The 27,106-nt window shown below is 38.9% G+C and overlaps 1 protein-coding gene across 1 annotated transcript in view; it reads left to right on the forward strand.

Annotated features, from left to right (window-relative positions):
• The first annotated feature begins 528 nt into the window (after positions 1 to 528).
• The window catches only part of CENPF (centromere protein F), a 62,872-nt gene continuing 36,294 nt past the window's right edge, over positions 529 to 27,106 (forward strand). Inside the window, exons 1-9 of the mRNA XM_003802049.2 lie at positions 529 to 606; positions 4,274 to 4,476; positions 5,464 to 5,660; positions 11,680 to 11,801; positions 12,210 to 12,301; positions 15,076 to 15,367; positions 16,457 to 16,659; positions 22,495 to 22,620; positions 23,544 to 23,672. Of these exons, the coding sequence (XP_003802097.1) occupies positions 4,315 to 4,476; positions 5,464 to 5,660; positions 11,680 to 11,801; positions 12,210 to 12,301; positions 15,076 to 15,367; positions 16,457 to 16,659; positions 22,495 to 22,620; positions 23,544 to 23,672 (1,323 nt within the window). The 5' untranslated portion in view covers positions 529 to 606; positions 4,274 to 4,314. The remainder of the gene's footprint in view (positions 607 to 4,273; positions 4,477 to 5,463; positions 5,661 to 11,679; positions 11,802 to 12,209; positions 12,302 to 15,075; positions 15,368 to 16,456; positions 16,660 to 22,494; positions 22,621 to 23,543; positions 23,673 to 27,106) is intronic.

The raw sequence follows: 27,106 nt of genomic DNA on the forward strand, positions 1-27,106 counted from the left end.
TTCTATGTGTGTCAGTTAATTTTTACATAAAGTGAAGACAACACTTTCTTCAAAGAATAGTTAAGGATGACAACGGATGAAGGATGCATGACGAGCACAGTATTTTGAATCTTTGCCCTAAATTATGTATTTGATAACTAAGTAGACTTGTGTGTGCAGTAAGATTTCAGCATGCAGCGTCTGCCCCTTGCAGTAGGCGATTAAACACACCCTCCTACTCACCGGGTTTGGCCTGCTGTTTTGGGGAACACAGCCGGCTAAACCCTGTCTCTCACCAGCTAAAGCCCACGGTCCCGCTTCCTAGCAACAGAAAACTCCAGAAACCCCGACGCAGGCACTTTCATAGGCGGCTTGTTTTTAAAATCCTTCCAAAAGGGCCAATCAAGGGCGGCAGTTCCAGTGAGCGGAAGCGGATTGGCCCGCAGCTGCTTACAGGGACCAATAGGCATAGACGTGAGTTTAGTCACGCCCAGAGGCGGGCGAAAGGTCTCCGGGAGGCGACCGCGGGCAGTTTGGATTGGAATCTGGGCTCCCGGCCTCTGAGGCGGCGTCCGAGCCGGACTCTCTCGGAAGTTTTTCCCCCTTGTCTGGCAGCGAGGGAGCAAGGTGAGCGTCCCGCCGGGGTCTCGGCTGTGGCGGCGGTTGGCGGAGAGCCGCCGGCTCTGTGCCCGCGGGTGCTGGGCGGGGAGGCCTCGCGGAGGTCGCGCCGGGGACCCTCCTCCTCCTGACTGGGGGACTCGGCCCGGGGGTGCCGTCCGCTCGGTACCGAGGCCCTGCCCGGTCACGAACTCGCGTGTGGGGCTCCCTTCACTCCTCCGGGAGGCGAAGGAATCGGAGGGGTGTTTCTCCACGGGGCCTTCCGAGGCCGGGGGCGAGTGGGCCGGCTGTGAAAGGCGGACCCTGGTCTTTTGTTTGATGGAGGGGATGCAAGCTTGGCTTTTGATCTCGGCGACCGAGTGGCATTCCCTCTGTTAGTCTGAAGAGCATCTCTCTCTCCTGGGTTCTTTCGCCGTCCACGTTTATTTGGTGGGCCTGTGCGCCGGGCCGGACTGTGTTCTGAGGACTCAGGAATAAAGGGCCAGCGTGGTGTCTTTGAGGAGCGTGGGCTGGAGGAGGAGGCAGGGTGCTCATTCTCAGACCCGTCGTGGCGCAGCAGGCGGGGACTCGGGATTTTGGGGGGACCCGGTCTCTCAAAAGAGCCTGCCGGACCCGGTCTCTCAAAAAGCGGGGCGTGTGGCCGGCCCCTGGGGTCCCAGCTACTCCGGAGGCTGAGGCCGGAGGAGCGCTTGAGCCCAAGAGTTTCAGGTTGCAGTGAGCTGTGATGGTACGGCACTCTGCTGAGGGCGGCAAAGTGAGGCTGTCTCAAAAAAAAAAAAAAACCAAAAAAAAGAGGAAAACGTGAAAATGGGGGACAGTAGTGGAAGTGAGGGGTGGTACAGGAGCTGCCGTAGCGGACCTTAAGGGCTTGGGTGGTTCAGGTATGAGGAGTGTCCTTCAGATATTTTTTAGATATAAAGATAGAACATTTTCTGAAAAGGACACCAGTTTTGCAAATCCATCTTGCAGGAGCTTTTGCATCCAGGGCTTTTCTTCACATCACCTCACCCCCCTTCCCTGTCCCTTATGTCTGTCTTTTGAGGTTTACATGCTTTGTTCTTTTGCCCCAGTGGCCCAGTAGTGATGGCTGATAGCTGATCCCTTAATGTGTCCTAATCTTTTTTTTTTTTTTTTTTTTTTGAGACAGAGCCTCAAGCTGTCCCCCTGGGTAGAGTGCCGTGGCATCACAGCTCACAGCAACCTCCAACTCCTGGGCTCAAGCGAGTCTCCTGCCTCCGCCTCCCAAGTAGCTGGGACCACAGGCGCCCGCCACAACGCCCGGCTATTTTTTGGTTGCAGCCGTCATTGTTGTTTGGCGGGTCCGGGCTGGGGATTCGAACCCACCACCTTAGGTGTACGTGGCTGGCGCCTTAGCCAGTTGAGCTATAGGCGCCGAGCCAATGTGTCCTAATCTTTAATCACAATTAGCTTGAGTCTGGTTAATTGCCTTAAATCTGTTTTAGACTTTGAAAGGGAAAAGCTTTCAACTTGCTATTTCTTCTGTTTATTTCCTTTATTTCTATCATCTTTCTAAATCGCTGTTTTTAATATTTTGTTGGCTATGGCACCTTGATGGAATGATTCTGATGGCTGCCTGAATTGTTAGGAAAGTTATAGCTGTTAGTAAAGGTTATGGTAGTCTTGACTTCTGAACAAACAAGCTAGATGGGAATGGAAGGTATGATCCACTGGGACAGAATAGGTTGTTCTTTGTTTTTGAGAGGTATGAGACTTCTTCCAGTGGTTTGGGGGGCAAATGGGAATTGAGTTTAAGATGCCCTGTTCCAAGAACTGAGATCTAGAAAAAGAAAATTAAACTGGCAGTGAAAACAGCTTGCCAAAGTTTCTGATATCTAACCTATATATTGTCCAAGATCTTTGCTTCTCTCCCTTAATTAAAAAAAATCTTTTAATATCATAGTCCCAGTTACTTGGGAGACTGAGGCAGAAGGATCACTTGAGCCTAGGATTTTGAGATTGTAGTGAGCGATGATAATATATTGTGTTGTAGCCTGGGCAATAGAGCTAGACCTGTCTCAAAAAAATCTCCACCAAACTTGGGCCTAGAGGCTCACGCCTGAAATCCTACCAGTTTGGGAGACTGAGGTGGGTAGACTGCTTGAGCTCAGGAGTTTGAGACTACCTGATCTCAAGCAAGTCTCTTTAGTAGAGAGCCAGTCTCTCCTAAAACATAAAAAAACTAGCTGGGTTTTGTGGCTGGAGCCTGTAGTCCCAAATACTTGGGAAGTTGAGGCGAGAGCATGGCTTGAGCCCAAGAATAGGTTGCTGTGAGCTATGACGCTATGGCACTCTATCCAGGATGATAGAATGACTCTGTCTCCAAAACAAACAAACAAAAAGCTTATCAAAACAGCCCAACAACTTTTTATTCTTAGAATTTTCATGAGCTGTTTATTAGTTATTTTGATAACTATTTCATGGATAGAGTTGATTGAAACATAGCATTAAAATGGTTGCAAACTTCATTTAGTAAGAAATTCTTACCTTCTTCCTAAAATAATAGGAATATGAACGATTTTTCTTTCATTACATTATGAGGGCTAAAATAATGATTAACGTACTTTTCTTGCAGCTGATACATATTTCTTAAGATGTGACTGAGAAGGAGGCGGGTCATTTTGCTCTTTGTAACATAAGCTGATATACATAAATGAAAGTGTTTTCAGAAACTTACACATGTGTGATAACTAGCTTATATGTGTGTAATAACTAATATGTATAGAAAGCTTACCAGGAGAATCTGTACTGAGATCTTAAGAAGTTGTCATCAGTGTGGCGCCTGTGGCTCAAGGAGTAGGGTGCTGGCCCTATATACTGGAAGTGGCAGGTTCAAACCTGGCCCTGGCCCAAAACTGGAAAAAAAAAAAAGTTGTCATCATTATTATCCTCATTTTACAAATGAGAAAACCAAGGCACACAATAGTTAAATAACTTGTTGAATGTCACATAGTCTTGTAAGTGGCTGAGATGGGTTTGAATCTCTTTTGAATTACTAAGGCTGAATTGTGTACTTCTTTCCTGGTCCAGGTCTGTCTGATGAATGACTTTACCACCTTATGGAATAATTCTAGTACTAATAATGGCATTTACTCTTTATTCATTCATGCATTAATTCAACAAATGATAACTGCTTGGAAGGAGAGAGGATACTGGTGCTGTGAGAAGCTATGTCAGGGAGCTATAGACCAGCTGGGGATCTCAGAAAGGGTTTTCCAGAGGAAGAGTGGCCAAGTATAGGTAGTGATTAGGGATGTGAAGAGGGAGAGAGGAACATTTGCAAAATAACATGTCATGCATTTTATTTGTTTATAGACCCTATTTCACCTGGAACCCTTATAGCAAAATATTCAGGTTTTGTGTAATGAATACACACAGTGAGCAGTAGAAAGCAGGTAGCTGTATAAAACTGTTCTTATTTCTCAAAACTGAGAAATAAGAAAAACAGAAAGCAAGGGGAAAGCAAACACTATATCATATACTTCATAGTCAATTATTTGGTAGTTGCTTTTCAGAGGATGAAAAACATAGATATTGGTTATCGTTGTAATGTGAAGTTTTGAAGCTTGGTTCTTAGAGATGGTTAGGTAGACTCATTAGTCTTTGAGACTGTTTACTTTTACTGTAGTAAGACCAACAGTCTGGTTATTCTCTTCAGTTGATTTACAAATGCTGGCATAATAAAGAACAGAGAACAAGATGAGCTGGGCTTTGGAAGAATGGAAAGAAGGCCTGCCTACAAGAGCTCTTCAGAAAATTCAAGAGCTTGAAGGACAGCTGGACAAACTGAAGAAGGAAAAGCAGCAAAGACAGTTTCAGCTGGATACTCTGGAGGCTGCACTGCAGAAGCAAAAACAGAAGGTACCGCTAAAGCTCTGGTATTTGTAACTGTTCACTCATTATCACTGAACTGCTGGTATTTAAAACAGTTCACTTATTTTTCTGTTAATTCTATTACCTTCTTTAAATGCAGAGAAAAGTGATTTTGCTGTCTTCAAGTGATAATCCCCCACTCCCTTTTTGAGTCTTTTTTTTTTTTTTTTTTCTTCAGTTTTTGGCTGGGGCTGGGTTTGAACCTGCCACCTCTGGCATATAGGGCCAGCGCCCTACTCATTTGAGCCCTAGGCACTGCCCGAGTCATTTTTATTTTAATTGCCTCTAATTTTCTCTATCCTTTGTCCTCATTTGTGCTTACCTGCTAATGTTTAGGGCTACTGAGTTCCATTTAAACCTGTTTGGGACCAAGAAATAAGAAATGCTTTTACATTGAACAGTAATAAGGTCAAAAGTCCCTAAATCTGGGGACAGAGTTAGAGCATTTTATAGTTAAATGGATTTTGCTTTCTGAGAGAGGACTTTTTATTTTTGTTGTCCTGAACCTCTTTTTTTCAGGACTAATAAATGACAACTTAAATAGTATTTCCTTATTACCTGTGCATCAGCCAACCATGTAGTGATATAATCATTACTTCTAAAATATTTTTGCTTTTTGGAGAATTTTCTATTTCTTATAGCTAATCTTACCAACCATACTTGAAAATAAATTGCTAAGGGATATTTTAGGGTTTGTTTTTGATATTTTAATTCTTGAAAGGCTATTGAAGCCTTTCTAGGATGAGTATTTGTAGTATTGACTCAAGATGATATAATGCATAACTTTGAGGAACTATTATATCTGTAGCCTTCAAAATGTGGTCATTTAACATTTCTGTGTTCATAAAGCACAGATTTCTATCTTATTATAACCATATCTCAGAAAATTAGTCTGTATTGGATTTAGGTCTGCAAGTAATGTTTGGTAAATTTCTGAAATAAGGGGTCTGTTTCCTTCCTAACAATTCTCATTAGGTTGAAAATGAAAAATCTGAGGGGACAAACCTGAAAAGGGAGAATCAACGACTGATGGAAATATGTGAAAATCTGGACAAAACTAAGCAGAAGATTTCTCATGAACTTCAAGTCAAGGAGTCACAGGTGAACTTTCAGGAAGGACAACTGAATTCAGCCAAAAAACAAATAGAAAAACTGGAGCAGGAAATTAAAAGGTAATTTTTCTGAGTGGTAATTATATGGATGTTGTTTGTATGTGTTCGTCAGATGCATTTATTGTTGCTTTTAACAATGCAATTATTATATCATAAATTGTATTTTTTTTTTCCTGGTGGTGAAAGCAATGATTCAATTCTATCATTACATGTCTCAGGACTATATAAATGCATCAAATGGTTGCTTGCTTATTCACTCACTATGTTTAATAAGCTATTCCATGTGCCAGACACTGTGTTTGTCACTGGGTGATAAATTAATAAATGGCACTAAAATTATTGCCAGTGGTTACTGAAAATATGGAAGAAAGTTAAAACATACTGATAGTCATATTTTCTCTGGGTGGACAAGCTGTTATAGAGAATGAGAGGTAGAACTGGAGACGTATAGACTGATCAAGGAAAACTGAGGGCATAGTTGCAACTGGAGACAAAGAATTTATAGTGGGACCAATGTGTAGGGTTGTATGATTTTTATTTTAAAAGTTTTTCCTTTAACATTTTGGATGTAGAATGCTGCTAAAAGTGAATAGGTGGGTTGATTTAGGTTGTTTTTGGCCAGGATAAGGGCAGGATACTGTAGAATATTTGAGGATACTGAGAAAAGAGTGGCTAAAGGAAGGTGCCCTGGAATCTAAACTGGAGAGGGAGGGAAGTGAATTCCAGAAGTGATTTCTGGCCTGGTGTGGTAGTTTATACCTGTAATCCCAGCACTTCAAGAGGCTGAGGCAGGAGGATCACTTGAAGCTAAGAGTTCTAGACCTGTCTGGGTAACACAGCAAGACCCTGTCTCTATAAAAAACAAAAAAAATTGGCCAGGTATTGTACAAGCTTATAGTCTCAGCTCCTTAGGAGGCTGAGAGGATTGCTTGAGGCCAGAAGTAGAGGATAGATTGAGGTATGATCCAGCCACTGCACTGCAGCCTGGGTAACAGAGTAAGACCCTGTCTTGTGGGGGAAAAAAAGAAATAAGAAAAAAAAAAAAATTTCCCTGTCTGAGATCCCCATCTTCCACTTTAATCATTATGAAAATCAATTAGCCTATTTCTTTGCCATATTTTAAGCAATAAAAAAGTTGTTTCTTACTACTGTCTATTAAACAAATACCCCAGACAGTTAGAGGTGTTAATCAAAATAAATTTAATGGGGTCTAAACATTGCTAGCTTATAAGTGGTATCTCTTGTTCTAACCATGGAATTTTGTCAAAGTAACAAGGAATGATAGCTAAAAGAACTTCAGCAAATTGCCCCATTGTTGAGTCCACAAATGTACACCCATAAATTAGAGAAGACCTTTTTATTTTGAAATGACTTTAGATGTATAAAAAAGTTGCAGGCATGCTATCAAGAGTTCTTATATGTCTTTTATCCAGATTCTTCAGTTGTTAACATCTTAGGTATGAAAGACCAAACCAGGATTCAGTACTGTTACTAAATTATAGACTTTATTAGAAATTTACTGGTTTTCCAGTAATGTCCTTTTTCTGTTCCAGAATCTGAGGCAAGATTCCACATTACATTTGGTTAATGTTTTCTTCTAAGCTGACTTTTGTGACCTTGACCTTTTTGAAGAGTACTGGTCATTTAATTTGTAGAATTGCCTCAAACTTGGGTTTGGCTGATGTTTGTCCTCTGATTAGATCAGTGTTTCTCATACTTACCATTGACATTTTGGGCTGTATTATTTTTTGTTACTGAAAGCTGATCTTTGTGTTGTAGAGTACATAATAGCTTTCCTGGTTTGAAACAGGGTGCCAGTAGTATCCACCTTACCCCAAAGTTGTGACAAGCAAAAATGCCTTCAGACATTGTCAAGTGTCTGTTGGGAGGGAAAAATTGTTTCTGGTTGAGCTCTCTGGATCATATTGGAGTTAATTAAGTTTTGGCAGGAATACCGCCAAAGAAATGTTGTTCTTAGTGTGTTGTCTTAGAGGGTGAATGATTTAATATGACATATAACCGTAATCACTTAGTTTACCTAGCTCTACTGTAAGTTGTTTCCTCTATTGTGAAGGTCTAACTTTCTCCACTGTAAATTACTATTTTTCCCTTTGTAATCAATACAGATTTTTTCTTTTTTCTGTATCTTTTTTTTTTTTTTTGAGACAGAGTCTCACTTTGTCATCATCCTCAGTAGAGTACGTGGGGTCATAGCTCACAGCAACCTTGAACTCTTGTGCTCAAGCAGTTCTCTTGCCTCAGCCTCCCGAGTAGCTGGGACTATAGGCACCTGCCACAATGTCCAGCTATTTTTTAAAGATGGGGTCTTGTTCTTGCTCAGGTTGGTTTTGAACTTATGAGCTTAGGCAATCCACCTGCCTCGGCCTCTTGGAGTGCTGGGATTATAGGTGTGAGTCACTGTGCACTGCCAAGACATTTTAAAATTACTCCTATTTGTCTTTCTATGAACATGATAATTTATATGCCTAGAAATCTTTCTCATTTTGTTTGCATGTAGGAATGCAGCTATCTATAAGTAGCATATTAGAATAAAAAACTTATATCTTATTAAGTTGATTTTTATTGTCTACCATCTCAAGTTCCAGAACAGGGACCTTGTCTTCTTCATCACTGTATCTATAGTACCTAGTAATTGTAGGCCCTTGAATATTTATTGAGTGAGTGGATGAAAAGATAATAGTTTTGGAAACCAAGTGTTAGGGAAGTAGGAAGCTCACCTAGTGTGCTGGAATAATTATTTCTTTGTAAAGCACCTTTTAGGTGCAGGTTTTAGAAATACTGGTTTTAAAATTTAGGCAGAAATGTTTGTATTTTTAACATTTCAGGAAAAATAATTTTGTATGTATTTCTGTATTTCATTGAAGAGTGCCATGTGATAGCAAAACCTGCAGATATAAAGTACCCAGGATTGTATAAGACAATAGCAAGAGTTAAATGTTACCTTTCTTATTCTATTGTTACCAATTATTATTAGTTGTATTTATCATCATCATAGGGTTAAGATACCCTCCATAGTACATTATGTTTAAAAATATTCTTGCTGAGATGGTGGCACATGCTGGTAGTCATGGCTGTTTGGGAGGATAAGGCTGGAGGATTGCTTGACCCAGGAGTTTAATGCTACAGTGACAAGATCATACCATTGTGCTCCAGCCTGGGTGGCAGAGCAAGGCCCCATCTCTTAAAAAAGTTTAATAATACAATAATATTAATTATATATTCTCATCTGTGGTATGTATAATAGACATTTATGAAAGTTTATAAACTCTATACTACAAAAATGACTGAATATAGTTTTAAAATTCTCACCAGTAACTTTCGAATGCAGTGTAGAAAGCTATTTTCTCCATCAGTGGCCACTGATTAAGTTTCAGGAAGGTCCCCAACAAGATAGGTGGAACCATTTGGAATGTTTAGCAAAACTGCTGATTTGAGAAATCTCTCTTTTTTTTTTTTTTTTGCAGTTTTGGCTGGGGCTGGGCTTGAACTTGCCACCCCTGGCATATGGGGCCAGTGCCCTACTCCTTGAGCCATAGGCGCCACCCCAAAATCTCATATAGTTCAACCTAGAAGACAGCTTTTAGCTTTTTAATGCTTTTTTTTTTGATGGTGGTGTTTTGTGTTTTTCTTTCTCTCTTGGGGGAGAAATAAAAGCAGGGTATATTTTAATGTTTAAAATCAATAATTTTTTTTTTAAAGAAAGGAAAGAGAAAAAGGGGATAAGATATAAATTTAAGAAGGAAAGGAAACACAGTTTTGCAAGGTTTTTTAAAATTCACATCTAGACTCACCAGTCTTGTTACACCTCTGGCAGTCTGTAGACAGGCACTTTCTAATATACTAGCCACTGGCTCTATGGGGTTATTGAATACTTAAAATGTGGCTGGTACCAACTGAGATAAACTATAAGTACATAACACATGCGGGATTCTAAAGATTAAATAAAAAAAGAAAATATTTCATTAATCATTCTCTATTATAAATTGTACCAGTAATATCTTGCATGTAGTTAAATAAAATATTAAAGTTGATTTTACTGTTTCTTGTTGGTGTTTTTAATACTAGCAGAATAACAGAACATTTTTTTCCTCCTTTTTTTTTTTTTTTGAGACAGAATCTCACTCTGTCCCCTAGGCTAGAGTGCCACGGTACAATTGTAGCTCACAGCAACCTTAAACTCTGGGGTTCAAGTGATCCTCTTGCCTCAGCCTCCTGAGTGGCTGGGACTGCAGATGTGAGCCACCATGTCTGGCTGTTTTTTCTTTGCTATTTTTAGTAGAGATGGGGTCTTGCTTTTGCTTGGGCTGGCCTTGAATTCCTAAGCACAAGGAATCTACCTGCATGAGCCTCTCAGAATGTTAGGATTATAGGCATGAGCCACCACACTTGGCTAGAACATTTCTATATATTGCTGTTTCTTTGTGAAAGCTCTGGTGCAATGATTAGATTTGTTATTATTGTTAGCTCACACATTGCCTCTTTCTTCCTAGATTGAGTTTGGAGCTGGTTGGAGCTAAGGGCACTGAGTTACTTTCTTCACTCCCTTTTTTGAATAATATGCCCATGGCAAAGAGACTAGTGCACACTCTTAGCCATTCTAATGGAGTGTTTATCTTACATTAAGTTAAAATCCAAGATATTAGAGACTTGCAATAATTGAACCCTATTTTTTTTTTTTTTTTAATTAAATGATAGCTCTATACATTAATGCAAACAGGGAGTACAGTGTAGTGTTTTCACATACATTTTGAAACACTTTCATCAAGCTGGTTCACATAGATTTCATGTAATTTGCATAGTCATTGTGTCAAAACATTTACATTCTATTTCTAGAAAAGTTCACTTGTACCCTTGTTAGACAGAAATATAGATGATCTTTCCGGTTAACCTCCCACCACCCAGCCACCCTTCTTCCCTCCCCTTCCCCACCCCCTCCCCATATTCTTGGGCTAGAATTAAGTTGTTTCCTTCATTTGAGAAGTATATATTAGTTTCATAGAAGGGCTGTGTACATTGGATACTTTTTCCTCCATTCCTGTGATACTTTGCTAAGAAGAACATTTTCCAGTTCCATCCATGTAAACATGAAAGAGGTAAAGTCTTCGTTTTTCTTTAGGGCTGCATAGTATTCCATGGTGTACATATACCATAGTTTATTCCATTCGTGGATTGATGGGCACTTGGGCTTCTTCCATGACCTGGCGATTATGAATTGTGCTGCAGTAAACATTCTGATACAAACATCTTTATTGTAATGGGATTTTTTATCTTCTGGGTATATACCTAATAGTGGAATTGTAGGATCAAATGGCAAGTCTATTTTTAGTTCTCTAAGTGTTCTCCAGATTGAACCCTATTTTAATGTGTGTTTGGTTCTGAAAGATGTTTAGAACTTTCTTGAATATGTTATTCTGTATTTGTATATATGTGTATGTAACTTATATTCTCTATTTTTCTTGTTTCCAGTCATATCTTTTCTAGATGTGTTATATTAAATTAATCTTTTTTAAAATGTTATGTAATTCATGATCAGTATATCAAGTCTATGTTCTTGTAATGACTAAATATAATAAGTAATGTCATTAGCAGTTATGAATTACTAATGAATTAGCCATTAAATACTAATCCTCTGGTTCGTCCATTCTCATGATTTGAGCCAATGCTTCAGTGGCATTACTTTTCTTCCATTTCTGAACTTCTAGGTTCTTTTGTATCCCTTGGCCTTTGGGTCAGCATATGTTTGCTTGGAATATATCCTTAATCCCTGAATTTTTCGCTGTTATAGTAATTATTATAGATCTTCATTATAGCCTTTATAACATGGTAATTGGTGGCTTCTATTTCTGTTTCTCTAACTAGACTGAGTTTCTTTGAAGGCAGGGGATGCATTTATAATCTAAAACATAGTTCTTACTAAATGCTACTGGATAAATGAAATGGTTAAGAGTTCTTAGAGGATGATTTCATTTGTAAGTTTATTTTCTGGGAATGTATGGCATTGGTATTCTGTAGCCTTTGCTCTAACCGATTTGTCTTCCTCTTGGGTCCTTTCTGATAGGTGTAAATCTGAACTTGAAAGAACCCAACAAGCTGCACAGTCTGCAGATGTCTCTCTGAATCCATGCAATACACCACAAAAAATTTATACAACTTCATTAACACCAAGTCATTGTTACAGCGGTAAAGATTTTTTTTTCTTGGTATAAGTAGCTCTTTTATTGAGATTTTTAATTCTGTGAAAGAAATGAATTAATTCAACTTTGAATTAAACTTTTAATTTGGGTGTTTGCTGAGTATCCATTTGCCTATATGTTGAATTATGTTGAGCTGCTGGGTTAAGCCTTTAAGCTTTTCAATTTATCCTTCTATAGTGTATTTTAAAAGAAGTTCAGTTTTCAAATATTCAAAACACCTATATTTCCATGTATTTTGATATTTGAGCAACTTGATCAGTATTTTAATCTATTTCCCTCTCCAAAGTGTTCTGTTTGGTATACTGTTTCTAGCCCATCCATAATCCTTTTGATTTGTGAATTCCTTCATTAAATCAGTGATTTATATAAAACTGTATTGCATTGTTTGTTTTAGGCTCTAAGTATGAAGATCTAAAGGAAAAGTACAATAAAGAGGTTGAAGAACGAAAAAGATTAGAGGCAGAGGTTAAAGCCTTGCAGGCAAAAGTAAGTTAACTGTGAACCCTATAATGCAGTATGCAGTTATAGAAGTACTTTGATGTAAGATACAATAAGGTTAGAGAAAAATCTGTTTTACATAGAGCTGATACATTTTTCTTATCCTGAAAAAAAGTTCCTGGTTCATTGTGGATGATTATTTTTTATTAGTTTTAATAATAGGTAGATGATTATATTTTATTAGTTTTAATAATTGGTGATTACTACTGGGGTTGTGGGCTTTGGGGGAAATCTTCTTCTTTTCTTTTCTTTTTTTTTTTGTGAAATGTTTATTTCAGAGGAGAATATTATCAACAACATAATTTCTTCAATTCTTTTAAATCAAGTGCTGGCTGGGCACCATGGCTCATGCCTATAATCCTAGCACTCTGGGAAGCTGAGGTAGGCGGATTGCTTGAGATCAGGAGTTAGAGAGCAGCTTGAGGGAGGTCATGTCTCTACTAAAAACAGAAAAGTAGCCAGCCTTGGTTGTGGGTGCCTATAGTCCCAGCTATGCAGGAGCCTGAGACAAGAGGATTGGTCAAGCCCAGGAGTTTGAGGTCGCTGTGAACTATGACTCCCTGGCACTCTAACCAGGATGACAGTGAGACTGTCTCAAAAATAAGTTAATAAATAAATAAATAAACTGCTGATGGGGGTTTTAAACTCCATATTGATAGATAAGCAGAAAGACAGCAGAGGAAAGATTTGTTTAATGTCAACAAACTGAACAAAATGCAGGTTTCTAAATCCCAAGTGTCTAGTTCAGGGAATTATCCCCAAAATAGCTGTTATCTATTGAATTTTATGTCAACCATTTTCCTTTATATGGTGTTATCTGCTAAAAAAACAAAACAAAACAAAACAAAAAAACAATCTGGCACTTAATAGTGCCTTCCCACTAAACATAAGAACTAAGGCCAGGCATGGTGGCTTATGCCTGTAATCCTAGCACTCTGGGAGGCCAAAGCAGGTGGATTGCCTGAGCTCACAGGTTTGAGACCAGTCTGAGCCAGAGTAAGACCTCTTCTCTAAATATGGCCAGGCGTTGTGGTGGGTGCCTGTAGCCCCAGCTACTTGGGAGGCTGAGGCAAGAGAATCGCTTAAGTCCAAGAGTTTGAGGTTGGGCTGTGACAGCACAGCACTCTAGCAAGGGCGACAAAGTGAGACTCTATCTCAAAAAAACAAAACAAGACAAAAACTTAAGAACTATTCAGCAAACAATTTAAGGCTGATGGGCGGCACCTATGGCTCAGTGAGTGGGGTGCTGGCCCCTTATACCAAGGGTGGCGGGTTCAAACCTGGCCCTGGCCAAACTGCAACAAAAAAACAGCTGGGTGTTGTGGCAGGCGCTTGTAGTCCCAGCTACTCAAGAGGCTGAGGCAAGAGAATTGCCTAAGCCTGAGAGCTGGAGGGTGCTGTGAGCCGTGATGCCATGGCACTCTACCAAGGGCAACAAAGTAAGGCTTTGTTTCTAAAAGGAAAAAATTTAAGGCTGAATTTATCAGTACCGGGGTTCAAAAAGTACCTATTTCTTAGAGCTTTAAAAATTCTTAATCTTTTCATCCCTTTAATCTCATTTTGAAGATTCTGGTAGATAAATCTAAGTTCAATTAAGGCATTGCTTAGTAAGGTCAATAAAAATGAAATACTAATTCTCTGATTTGTTCTATAAATATTCTGTTTTTTTTTTTTTTTTTTTTTTTGGAGACAGTCTCATTTTGCCACCCTCAGTGGAGTGCTGTGGTGTCATAGTTCACAGTAACCTCAAACTCTTGGACTCAAGTGATTCTCTTGTCTCAACCTCCCAAGGGACTACAGACACCTGCCACAATGCCCACCTCTTTTTAGAGACAAGGTCTTGCTCTGGCTCTGATTGGTCTTGAACCTGTGAGCTCAGGTAGTCCATCTGCCTCGACTTCCCAGAGTGTGAGGATTATAGATGTGAGCCACCGCAAGCGGCAATATCATGGACTTTGTCACCCAGCTCAGTCATTTGTACCATTTCTGCCTCTGACATTGGTTCTCAGTTATTTTATAGAGAATGTAAGTCTCTGTAAACATTAAATCTCTTCTTATGAAAAGAAAAGTGCCTGCTCTAAAAAAAATTTAATGTGACATCTACAGCCAAGTCTTGATATTTTTCAGAATGGGAGAACAGATTTTCTACAGCAGTAGAAAATCCACAAATATATATTATTTGACACATATGAAATATATGACCTTTTTGGGAGAAGTAGTATAGTAGAAAGTGAGATTATTGAAATAATTCATTAGGGTAATATTTATTTATTTATTTATTTATTTGCAGTTTTTGGCCAGGGCTGTGTTTGAACCTACCATCTCCGGTATATGGGGCTGGTGCCCTACTCCTTTAAGCCACAGGCGCCACCCTAGGCTAATATTTAATTTTTAATTCTTTTTGCGCAAAGCTAGAGGGGTGGTGACCAAGGACAGGCAAAGTAAAGCCAATTTTAGAATTTCAAAATGATAGTGAATATTCACGTATGTTTAATGGATTATAGAGAGATGTAGAATAAACACCAGGATTTAGCCCTGTTTAAATAGGTTGGGTCTTGGATGGTAGTAGCTCATCTCTTCAATTTTGTGAAGTCTGACCATTAGGAAATTTCTTCACTGGGTCTTGGAACTTACGGTTTTCTTAACTTGGCATACAGTAAAAGTGTTAACTTCTTGGTATTATGGCTTTATATTCTGTCTGAAAATAAATAGCCTTGAGCATTGAGATTTCCAAAGGGCTCTAAAGGTTTCTATTTATACAGAAAATGAGCCAGACTCTTCCCCAAACCACCATGAATCACCGAGACATTGCTCGACATCAGGCTTCATCATCTGTGTTCTCATGGCAAAAAGAGAGGACCCCAAGTCATCTTTCTTCTAATTCTCAAAAAACTCCAGTGAGGAGAGATTTCTCTACATCTTATTTTTCTGGGGAACAAGAGATGACCCCGAGTCAATCAGCTTTGCAAATAGGGAAAAGAGATACTAATAGCAGTTTCTGCGATAATTCTACCAGTTCTCATCTTTTGGATCAATTAAAAGCACAGAATCAAGGTAACTTCTTGAGCTAAATTTAAGTTAACTTCTGAGATAATTTCACACATGATTCCCCATACTTTTAATCCTAGAAAGTATGTATATGTTTTATTAGACACATCAGTGTTCAACATCTCAGGCTGGTTGTATGAAAAACTGCCTTTTTGATGATGGTGAAAGATGTGCCAGTTTTGGAATGTATTGAGATGTTTGTGTCCTAAAACTTTTAAAAGTAGATTGAGGGACTTTGACTTACCTTTCCAGAAACAGAGTGAGTAGATTGGTCATAGTTTGTACTACCCCCGCTTCTCATCTGGATCTTTTTATGGCCTATAGAACAAGCCTGTGATCTGACTGGCTTTGGCCAGAGGTTATGCATGTATCTGCAGAATAGCTTTGTGCTGCACTGCCAGGTTGTCCATATGGGAGCAAACCTGTAACCTTGGCTGCTGTGCCATGCTGCAGCTGACAGCCAAGGGTACCAGGTGGTGTTTTGGAATCTGCTCTGTAGAATATGATAATTTCCAGTGCTATGATATATTGAAAATCATCATCAGTGTTCACTGGTGAGAACTGTCAGACTGCCAATGCCATTGGAACCAGTGTCAAATGTATGTGGGAAAAGTGTGAGAAAAAAAATCATTGTTAATTTTGGCAGTATAATAGGTTCACACTGTCTTGATCTTTACTGGAGGTAAAGCTACTAGAGGATACAGGAGGGTGAACTTTTCACTACTTGGCCCTAATTTGTATGGATATGGAGACGGAACAAATACTAAGTTTGCCAGCTTGTAAAACCAATAGGTAATTTTAACAAATTTGGTGTTATATGTGATGTACTTTTTGTAGCCTCAATAATGTAGTATTCATTTCCTCTACCATGCTTCTTTGTGGAAATATTAGAAAATCTGTTTCTCCTGCTTTCTGTAGACTATTTGAATACAAGTGACAATAGAAACTAATCACTGAAATTAGATCTAAAGTAGCTTCTGAGTTTAATGTAAATTTTTTTTGTCTTACTAAAGATTTCAGAGTAGAGTAAAATAAATTATGAACATTTTATGAAGCATATCCTAATTGAACTGTGGTTTCTATTTGTGGTTTAAGACCTAAGAAGCAAGATTAATGAGTTGGAACTATGTCTACAAGGACAAGAAAAAGAAATGAAAGGCCAAGTGAATAAATTTCAAGAAACCCAACTTCAACTTGAGAAAGCCAAAGTGGAATTAATTGACAAAGAGAAAATTTTGAACAAAAGTAGGGATGAACTAGTGAGAACAGCAGCACAATACGACCAGGCATCAACCAAGGTATTTGACTTTTCATGAATTATTAAGAAATCCCCATCTTTTCATAGAGTTCTCTGAAAAGGGTATTTTATGCTTAAGTATATTGAAATAAATGTTAGTAATCATCTTTATTAATACATGGTAGAACTGTTGATGGACTTGAAGTAGAAAGCTGTTTTAGAGTTGGGCAGATCTGGGATTAATCCTGGCACCACACTTTCCTTCTAAATGACTTCGGTCAAGTTATTGATCTCTTGTATATTAGGAGGTACTGGAGAATAAAGAAAATGATATATAGCATCTGGTGTGGTATATGGCATATAGAATAGACACTTGAGATAAAAGAATTTCAGGACATATGATAGGATTTAATTGACGTAGTCTTAGATTCAATATGTTAAATATATACAGTTGTCTCTCTGTATCCATTTATTCTGCATTTGTGGATTCAACTAGTTGTGGATTGAAAGTATTTAGAAAACAATTGGATTGCATCTGTACTGAACATGTACAGATGTTTTTCTTGCTATTATTCCCTAAACAATAAAGTCTGACAACTATTTATTAAGCATTTATATTGTAGTAGGAATTATATGTAATCAAGAGATGATTTAAAGATTATAGGAGAATGTGTAGATTATATACAAATGTTATACCATTTTATGTAAGGGACTTGACTAGCTGCAAATTTTAGTATCCTGGGGGGTGGAGGGGTTCCTGGGATTAACCCTCCATGGGTAATGAGGGACAACTGTACTCCTACCATTGAATCTTCCTAAGGATTCACCTGAGGTCAAGCTTCTTAGCCAGTCATCTGAGTGGCCTAAACCTACCTGTCTAGTCTTTTATTCTCTGTGTTTTAGCATTCACTCCTTCACTGATTCATTTCAGTTTACAAATATTTACTGAGTGCCTGCAATATATCAGGCATTATTCTAGGACTAGGGCTGGAACAGTGATAAACAAAAATTATCTTACTATCAAAAATCATTGCCCTATGGAGCTTCACCTTAATAAGAGGAGGCAGAAAATAACAAAAATAAGTAACATAAATAGTGTGGTATGTGGTAACTAAAACTGCAGAGAAAAAAGAATCATCTTTTAAGGCCAACCATGAGGATTTGGTGTTTTTTTTTTAGACGGAACCTCAAGCTATCCCCCTGGGTAGAGTGCCATGGCATCACAGCTCACAGCAACCTCCAACTCCTGGGCTCAAGCGAGTCTCCTGCCTCAGCCTCCTAAGTAGCTGGGACTACAGGCGCCTGCCACAATGCCCGGCCATTTTTTGGTTGCAGCCATCATTGTTGTTTGGCGGGCCCTGGCTGGGGATTTGAACCCGCCACCTTAGGTGTATGTGGCTGGCACCTTAGCCGCTTGAGCCACAGGCGCCGAGCCAGGATTTGGTGTTTCTTGAATTTAATCTTTCCCTGGGCCCAGTGTTCTTTTTTTTTTTACAGTTTTTGGCTGGGGCTGGGTTTGAACCCGCCACCTCCAGCATATGGGGCCTGCGCCCCACTCTTTGAGCCACAGGCGCCGCCCCAGTGTTTTTTAATAAACTCTTTTACTATCTTTTTTAAAATCAGTATATTTAGACCATTTATATTTACTGTAGTTATTGATATCATGACTTAAGCCTGCCATTTTATTTTTTTATTTTTTGTTTTTGTTTTCTTTTTTCCTGCCTTTGTGAGTTACTTGAACATTTTTTTAGAATTTCCTTTTTATTTATCTATACTATTTTTGAATGAGTCACTTTGTAGAACTTCTGTAGTGATCGTTTCAGATATTACATACTTATGCAGTTTATCACAATCTGTTGGTGTCTTCATTTTATCAGCTCTAATGAATTTTATAAACCATTTTTCTTTTTTTATCCTTTTACCCTCTCCCATTAATAATAAAATCGTCTTAAATGTTTTCTTCACATACATTTAGAACTGTTTTGCTTAACCACTGAATGCATTTTAAAAAGCTGAAGAAGAAAAAGAAAGTCTATTATAAATATACCTTAGAAATGTAACATATAACCATATAAATATAACAAGTGGTTTACCTTGTTCTTCCTCCCTTCTTAGGTTCCTGCCAAAGTTTCTACTGTCATCATTTCTTTTCTGCTTAGAAAACTTTCTTTAGTCATTCTTTTAGAGTAGGTATGCTGTGCTGTCCGTAAATTCTCTTACTTTTGCTTCAGTTGAGAATATTTTGATTTCCTCTTCATTATGAAAGGGTTTTTCTGCTAGGTATATCTGATCATTCTTATGTTTGTTTTAATATAATTTTCAGAATTTTTTATTCTTGTTGGGAGGAATAGAGAAGTATAAGTCAGGTTCATTTTTATATATTCCCAAGTGCAGTGTTTTACACAGAGAAATTTGGAGAAATACTGATAAGATGTGTGAAGGAGCTGTGAACCGTCAATGAAGTTATGACTTCCCTTGATCCATATATTAATTTAGTCATGTGGTCTCAGTTTGTAATGGTAATTTGATTTTCTAAGATGGGAGGACTTGGATTTGTACCCTGGCTCTGCTACATCCCACTTATGTGGCTTTTGGAGCTATTCAAAGAACTTGAGAGCTGCAGTTGCCTAGTCAATGGTGTTCATAATAATGCCTGGGCTCAGTGCCCGTAGCCAAGTGGTTAGGGCGCTGGCCATATACACCGGGGGCTGGCAGGTTCTAACCCAGCCTGAGCCTGCAAATAAAAACAATAACAACAACAACAAAAATAGCTGGGTGTTGTGGTGGGCATCTGTAGTCCTAGCTACTTGGGAGGCTGAGTCAAGAGAATCACTTAAGCCCAAGAGTTTAAGGTTGCTGTGAGCTGTCACACCACGGTACTCTATCAAGGGTGACATAGTGAGACTCTGTCAAAAAAAAAAAAATAATGCCTGCATCATAGGGTTGTTGTAAAGACTGAGATGATTTTTAGCTTACTACCTGACACATGGTCAACTTATTATAATGGTAGCCATTATTATCATGGCTTATTTTTTAGTTCCTAGTCAACTAACCTAATTTTCAGTCTCTAAGCTAGGCCTTCCTATGTATAAGAAATTAAAAAAAAAGATGGAAAAAAGAATTACATTTATCTTTTTACATTTTACCTTATTGGCTTTGGTATGACAAGCTCACCAAATCCTTATACCACCTGACATATTTGGTGAGTTTTCTTCTCATCAGATCATGAATTAAATTGTTTGATTGGGACAATGCTGAGAATATACCCCTGGCTTTCTTTCTGTTAGAGACTTACCTCTAGGTTGTTAGGATTTGTTTGTCCTGCACTTTTTTGATTCCTCTTTTCCAGTGAGCTACAAATCCACCTAACTGAAAATTCTGTCTGCCTTTCTCTGTCTTATTCCTTAGGATAATGTGACTTTGTCAGATAGGTTGCTGAAATAAAATTGAGTATTGTGTTTTCCTGAAAATAAGACACTGTCTTATCTTTATTTTTGCTCAGGAAGACACACTAGGGCTTATTTTTAGGGGATGTCTTCCTCTCTGTGCCAAAATGCATGGCATGGCTATGCAACTACACATAGCAAGGGTTCATTCATTTACTCCATACTGTGAGGTGTTCCCGCCCCCTGCATAGCCATGCCCATCACTAGGTCTTATTATTGGGGTAGGGCTTATATTTAACAAATGCATAGAAATCCTGCTAGGGCTTATTTTGTGGGTAGGTCTTATTTTTGGGGAAATATAGTATATCTGTGCTGTTTCCTGATCTACCATTAGATTTAAAAAACTGAAGTTAATGTAACAAAAATTAATACCAGGTTCTTAAGTGCACATATGCTGTTTATATAGTCTTTTCCAAGTATTTAAAAACTATATTGTTTACCAGGCTTGAATTCATGTAGAAACAGAGGGTTGAGCTGGCAGCAGTCCTGGCGTTCAGCCCCCATGCTTCACAGATGAAAAGCTCAGGCCCAGAGAGCTTAAGGGAGTGAGTACCTAAGGTTATACACTGCATATTTTCAAGGTCTTGAACTCCAGATAATACAGTGTTTTAGAGTATTATGGAGCATTCATGACACCTAGTGGTCGGCTACTCTTATATGGATCATACATCTTTGATAATAGAATTTTTTCAAAATTCTAAATAAAATACAAATACCTTCTAAAGACTCTTTCAGCCAACTGTGTCTCTCCAGGAAAGAACTAAGAACTCTGAGATCCTAGTGGGATCTCAGTTGCAGTTGGAAGGAGTGCCAGTAGAGGGAGACAAGGGTTCATTCATTTACTCCACACTGTGAGGTATTCCCGCCCCCTGCAGTTTTTTGGCCATCAGAATATACTTTTTTTTTTTTTTTTTTTTTGAGACAGAGTCTCATGCTGTCACCCTTGGTAGAGTACTGTGGCATCACAGCTCACAGCAACCTCAAACTCTTAGGCTTAAGGGATTCTCTTGCCTCAGTCTCCCAAGTAGCGGGGACTATAGGCACCTGCCACAATGTCTGGCTATTTTTTGATTGTAGTTGTTGTTGTTTGGCAGGCCTGGGCTGGGTTTGACCCCACCAGCTCTGGTGTGTGTGGCTGGCAACCTAGTTGCTGAGCTACGGGTGATGAGCCAGCCATCAGAATTTTGGACCATCCTTTGGACAGTGATTGTTGTTTGTCTTGCTTATTGTTGTAACCTCAGTGCCTAAAACAGTGCTTGACATATAGCTGGTTATTAGTAAATATTTGTTATATTCACATTTATTGTTGTAAATAATCTCTAATACTTTTCTTTGGGCATTTAAAAATTTAGAGACAATAAAGATAATGACAAAGATGTCCTAATGTCCAACCCATTGTATTAATTTGAACTACTGGCTCAAAATTTTACTTTTTGAATTCAGAATTTTTAAAGTTCTGATATTTGCAGAATCATTTAGTTATTAATGACCAGCTGGCCGTTTTTATCTGTGATTAGTTAATAATTGGTGACTGGTCTTCCAGCAAAGTATTATGTAGTATTGTTTTCTTTTCCTCTGAATTCTCGGTTAAATTTCTAATATTTCTCACAGTTGTAAGTCAGACTTTGGAGAATCTCTTGCCAAGCTGGGGGACATTTTTTAGGAGTGGGGCATTCTTTTCTACCAATATGGAGTTGTCTTATTGTTCCCTATGTCTTTTGATTAGGAAGAGGTAGAGGGATGGGTTTTAGCACTTGAAGAATTAAGATCATTTTGTTCTAATCTAATTGTAGAAGAGTGTTCTAAATTTTCATGTAGTTCATGTTTTGAATATTATTTCAGGGATTTCTGGCTATGTAAAAAGGAAGTAGAATGTTCTTTGTGTTGCTTATGGTAGCCTGATTAAAAACCAGTTGTGATATTCTCTGGAGTGCCATGAACCTCCAGAAATTTAAAGTGGCATAGTGGGAACATTGTGGAAGGAAGCATTTTAATATTTTGAATTTCTCACAAAATCTATTATTCATGAAATAGATTATCATCTGAGGGTAATGGGTACCCTCTGATTGTTTTACAGCCTTTAAATTACATAGGTTAATAACACTGCATTTTAACCTCTCATCTCCCATGCAGCAACAAAATATTAGATGAATCATTAGACATACTGATTTATTTATGCATGGCACAAATTAATGGACTATTTATTTAAATAGAGTAATGCCTTACATTCTTGCTAATATTTCCCAAATATAAATTATGTTTGAAAATAATTTTAGTAGCTTTTTGGTATAGTAAGTAGTATTTAGTATTTACCTTCTATGAAATAAAAATATCAAAATACTGGTAAGTTTAAAATAGATCTCGGGGACTCATTTTTCTGCACCACAAAATATTTGCTTCTGAACTTGAATCATTTCTGTTTTGTCTTGAACATTTTTATTTGTTGTTAGTGTACTGCATTGGAACAAAAATTGAAAAAATTGACTGAAGATTTGAATTGTCAGCGACAAAATTCAGAAAGTGCCAGATGTTCCCTGGAACAGAAAATCAAGGAAAAAGAAAAGGAATTTCAAGAGGTAAAGTACATGGCTTCATGAAGAGTTTGTTTGGCTCTTCATGGGCTTTATATAGTTTAATCATTTGGAAAGGGGAACTGTTTATTATAATTTGGGAAATTTTATTATTGGCATATGATAATTAGCATATTTTATGTGCTTTGTGACCTAAAAGTTCACTTTACTTTCCTTTACACTTTTTTTTTTGGAGGTCGAGTGTCAGTTGCCCTGGGTAGAGTGCTGTGGCATCATAACTCACAGCAACCTCAAATTCCTGGGCTCAAGCCATCCTCCTGTCTCAGGCTCCTGAGTACCTGGGACTACCAGCACCCACCACAACACCTGGCTAGTTTTTCTGTTTTTAGTAGAGACTGGGTCTCACTTTGGACAGGCTGGTCTTGAACTCCTGAGCTCAGGCTGTCCATCTGCCTTGGCCTCGCATAGTGCTAGGATTATAGGCGTGAACCACTGTGGGTAGCCCTTGGTACATGTTTTTTAATGTTTTAAATGTTGTTTTTGAGTGTGTTTGATTTCTCAGCTGAGTTGTGACCATTGCAGCTTAGCTCATCTCTCTTGTTCCCTATCCTTTAAGACAGTGGTTCTCAACCTTTCTAATGCTGTGGCCCTTTAATACAGTTCCTGTGGGTCACGACCCACAGGTTGAGAACCGCTGCTTTTAAGACATGATAAATTTTAAGAGTGGGGCTGAGACAGAAACAGACTAGTTTCCACATGGACAACTGATGGACTTCTTTCATCAGTTGGAATTTGATTACTGGGCCCAGTGTTGAGGCTGATTATGTTTATCACTAAGGGGAAGGTCATCTTGGCTCCCTGCTGTCTCCTGCATTCTCAGGGTAGCATCACCTGTTAGGATGTTTGTGTTCTGTAATCTTTCTTCCCAGCCATTGTCATGCTGATGTGCATGCCTTTTGTTTTTTTAGGAGCTCTGTCGACAACAACGTTCTTTCCAAACACTGGACCAAGAGTGCACTCAGATGAAAGCCAGACTCACCCAGGAGTTACAGCAAGCCAAGAACACGCACAACATCCTGCAGGCTGACCTGGATAAGGTAGGGTGCTAGTAATCCCTCCTTTTCCTCAGACATGTTATTCTCTATCACGCTGATATGTGATGCTTTTAGAGGAAACATGTTCTGTCATCACTTTCCTTACTTAACCAAAGTGGAGAGCAAACAGAAGCTCTGGCTCTCAGTTTTCTCGTCTAGAGGGTGATGAGTTAGGATTTCAGATCTGAAGGTCTTTAGAGATCTCTGATACCATGGTGGATCTTGGTGTGAGCTGTCCTAAGCAGTTTATGCCCCCAAATAGTTAAAGCCCTGAAAATGATAATCAATTTACTGACTTAAGACTCATTCCAAAAGTGGTGTCATCCAGTTTTCTGGCCTAAACATATCTATATGATGATGATTTTACATCCATTTTACATCCCCAGCCTAGCTGACCGTTCTGGACTTAAATATCTAATAGACATATACATACTCATGATTGAACTCCCCCTATTATTTTTTCAAACTTCCTCTTCCTTGAGTCTTTCTTAGCCTAGAAACTAGCAGTTCCATTCTCCACATTGCTCAGGCCAAAACCTCCATGTCATCTGCAGTTCTTTTTTTCAAGATAGAGTTTCACTTTGTCAAACTTGGTAGAGAGCAGTGGCATCAGTAGCTCACAGCAACCTTATACTCTTGGGCTTAAGTGATTCTCTTGCCATAGCCTCCCAAGTAGCTGGGAATACAGACACCTGCCACAATGCCCAGCTATTTTTAGAGATGGGGTCTTACTCTTGCTCAGGCTGGTACTGACTCTATCTTTATTTGTTTTCAATCACACACACAGGTGTTTGTACATCTATGTGTATATATCTGTATGCATGTATATATCTAACTGTGTGTATATGTAGCATACCTAAACTAAGTTGTATTGAAATATAAAATCTATATATGAAACAAATGTATAATTGCTGACATGGTCTCTCATAACCATTCCCTTGTCAGATACCCTAGAAACTCTCTGTCTTTCTACCTCCTTGCTAAGAATGAGCCTGACTTGTATGTCTCTCTTTATGTTTGTATTGACAGCAACTGCTTTTCACCTTATCTGATGCCACCCCCTGGTTTAAGCTACCATTCTTGCTCTCCCCTGGGTTACTTTCCCAGCCTCCTCACTGGTCTCCCTGCCCCTGTGCTTTTCCCTTAAGATCTGTTCCCAAATGTAGCAGAGTGAGCCTTTTAAAGTCAGATCATGGCCTTCCTCCGGTTAAAACCTTGTGATCTCATCCTCTTTCTCTCAGATAAAGCCTGGGCTCTTCCACAGGCTGGCAGAACCCTAGGCACCCACCCTATTCTTACTTTGCTGGTAGATCTCCTCTCCTGCTCAGCTCTTTCTCCTGTGGCCTTGTCCTTGGCCATTCACACCAAGCAGCTGCAGACTTTGGGCTTTCTTGGTGCTCCTTCTTCTATCAATGTTCTTCCTCCAGATAGATCTTCGGGCAGCATGCTCTAGGCTCATCTTCCTTGAGGTTTCTGCTCAGATGTCATCTTTCTAATGAAATTGTCTCTGGTCACTTACACTTTCTGTTTACTTGCCTCATTTTTCTGCATTGTGTATATCTTCAAGCATATTGTCTTCCTTCTTTCACTTAAATCTTTCCATGAGAATGAGGTTCTGGCTTGGCACCTGTGGCACAGTGGTTACAGTACCAGCCACATACACTGAAGTTGGTGGGTTCAAACCTGGCCCAGGGCAGCTAACCATCAATAAAAACTGTAACAACAAAACAAAATAGCTGGGTGTTGTGGCAGGCACCTGTAGTCCTGGCTACTTGGGAGGCTGAGGCAAGAGAATCCTTTGAGCCCAAGAGTTTGAGGTTGCTATGAGCTGTGATGACATCGTACTCTAGCCAGGGCGACATAGACGCTGCCTCAAAAAAAAAAGAATGAGGTTCTGTCTGTTTAGTTTGCTGTTCTTTCTATAGCCCTTAAGCACTAAATATCTACAGCTTTAAAGAAAGCAGAGCATGTGCAGCACAGTAGCTCATTCTTTTCTTGAACCACTTTGCTGGAGAGCAACACATTTTAGTTTCACTGGATGTATTTACTTGCTGTTAGACTTAAATTATTTTTCCTAGTGTTTACTTCTTTGTTTAGTTTCTAAAGTTGATTATTTGCCATATAAGTAGAGTATCTTTTACTTTCTGGAAAAATATAGCTTAAAATTCTTAAATTCAAAATAGCTGGGTGTTATGGCGGGCACCTATAATTGCAGCTACTTGGGAGGCTGAGGCAAGAGAATCGCCTAAGCCCAGTAGTTGGAGGTTGCTGTGAGCGGTGAACCATGGCACTCTACTGAGGACAATAAAGTGAGACTCTGTCTCTAAAAAAAAAAATTCTTAAACTCAAGATATAACAAAGGTAGGACATTTTGACTCCTCTTAGTAGAGGAATCAGAAATGGGGAAGTGCAGCTGAGATGATGAGAGCTAATAATGTTAATTGACTTCCCTAACATATGAAGAGCTATGTGATGTGCTCATAATATGAGATATCTGTCTATCCTGCTATCCATGTTTGGTAAAAAGAAAAGATCCTTTTTCCTTCTCCCCTTCCCAGGACAAATTGTTACTAATAGTTTAATGGGTATTCTCCAAGACTTTTTTTTTTTCATAAAAAGCTATACATTTACCCATGTATAGTTGGAGTTTTTGTTTTTATTTTAACTAAAAGGGAATATTCTGTTATTATTGAGCCTGGCTTTCACTGGGATGGATTTTATTATCCATCCTTCACTGATGGATATTTAGGTTTTCAACATCTTCACTTCTTCACTGGAGCTCTGTTTATAATATTACTGGGCACCTGTATCTGTGTGGATGTGTGCTGGTATTTATAAAGGACAGGTTTCTGGATGTGAAATTGATAGCTTCAAGGGCATATGTGTTCCAATATTTAGTAGAGTCTGTCATATAGCCCTTCAAAAAAGTTGTAGTGGTTTACTCTCCCACTTTGTTATTTTGTTAAATAGCAAAAGCATAATCATGATGGATGAAGAATTTCTTGATTTAAAATTTTTATAAAAACATGAAGTAATTATAGATAAGAAAGGGCCTGTTTCTTCTCATCTGTGGAGAAAATCTTTCAATTTAAAATTTTGCCAACTAAGGAGTGAAAAATTGTTTTATAGTTTTTGTTTGTTTGTTTGTTTCTTTGAGACACAGTGTTACATTGTCACTCTTGGTAGAGTGCCATGGAGTCATAGCTCACAGCAACTTTGAACTCTGGGGCTCAAGTGATCCCATGGCCTCAGCCTCCCAAGTTGCTGGGACTCCAGACACCTGCCACAGTGCTTGGCTTATTTTTAGAGGTGGGAGCTCATTCTTGCTCAGGCTGATCTCAAACTCATGAGCTCAGGTGATCCACCCACCTTGGCCTCCCAGAGTCCTAGGATTATAGGTGTGAGCCATCATACCTGGCTTTATTGTTTTAATGCAC

The sequence above is a fragment of the Otolemur garnettii genome, unplaced genomic scaffold (genome assembly GCF_000181295.1).
Source record: "Otolemur garnettii isolate 467f Iridium unplaced genomic scaffold, OtoGar3 scaffold00229, whole genome shotgun sequence".
In the NCBI taxonomy this organism is placed as follows: Eukaryota; Metazoa; Chordata; class Mammalia; order Primates; family Galagidae; genus Otolemur; species Otolemur garnettii.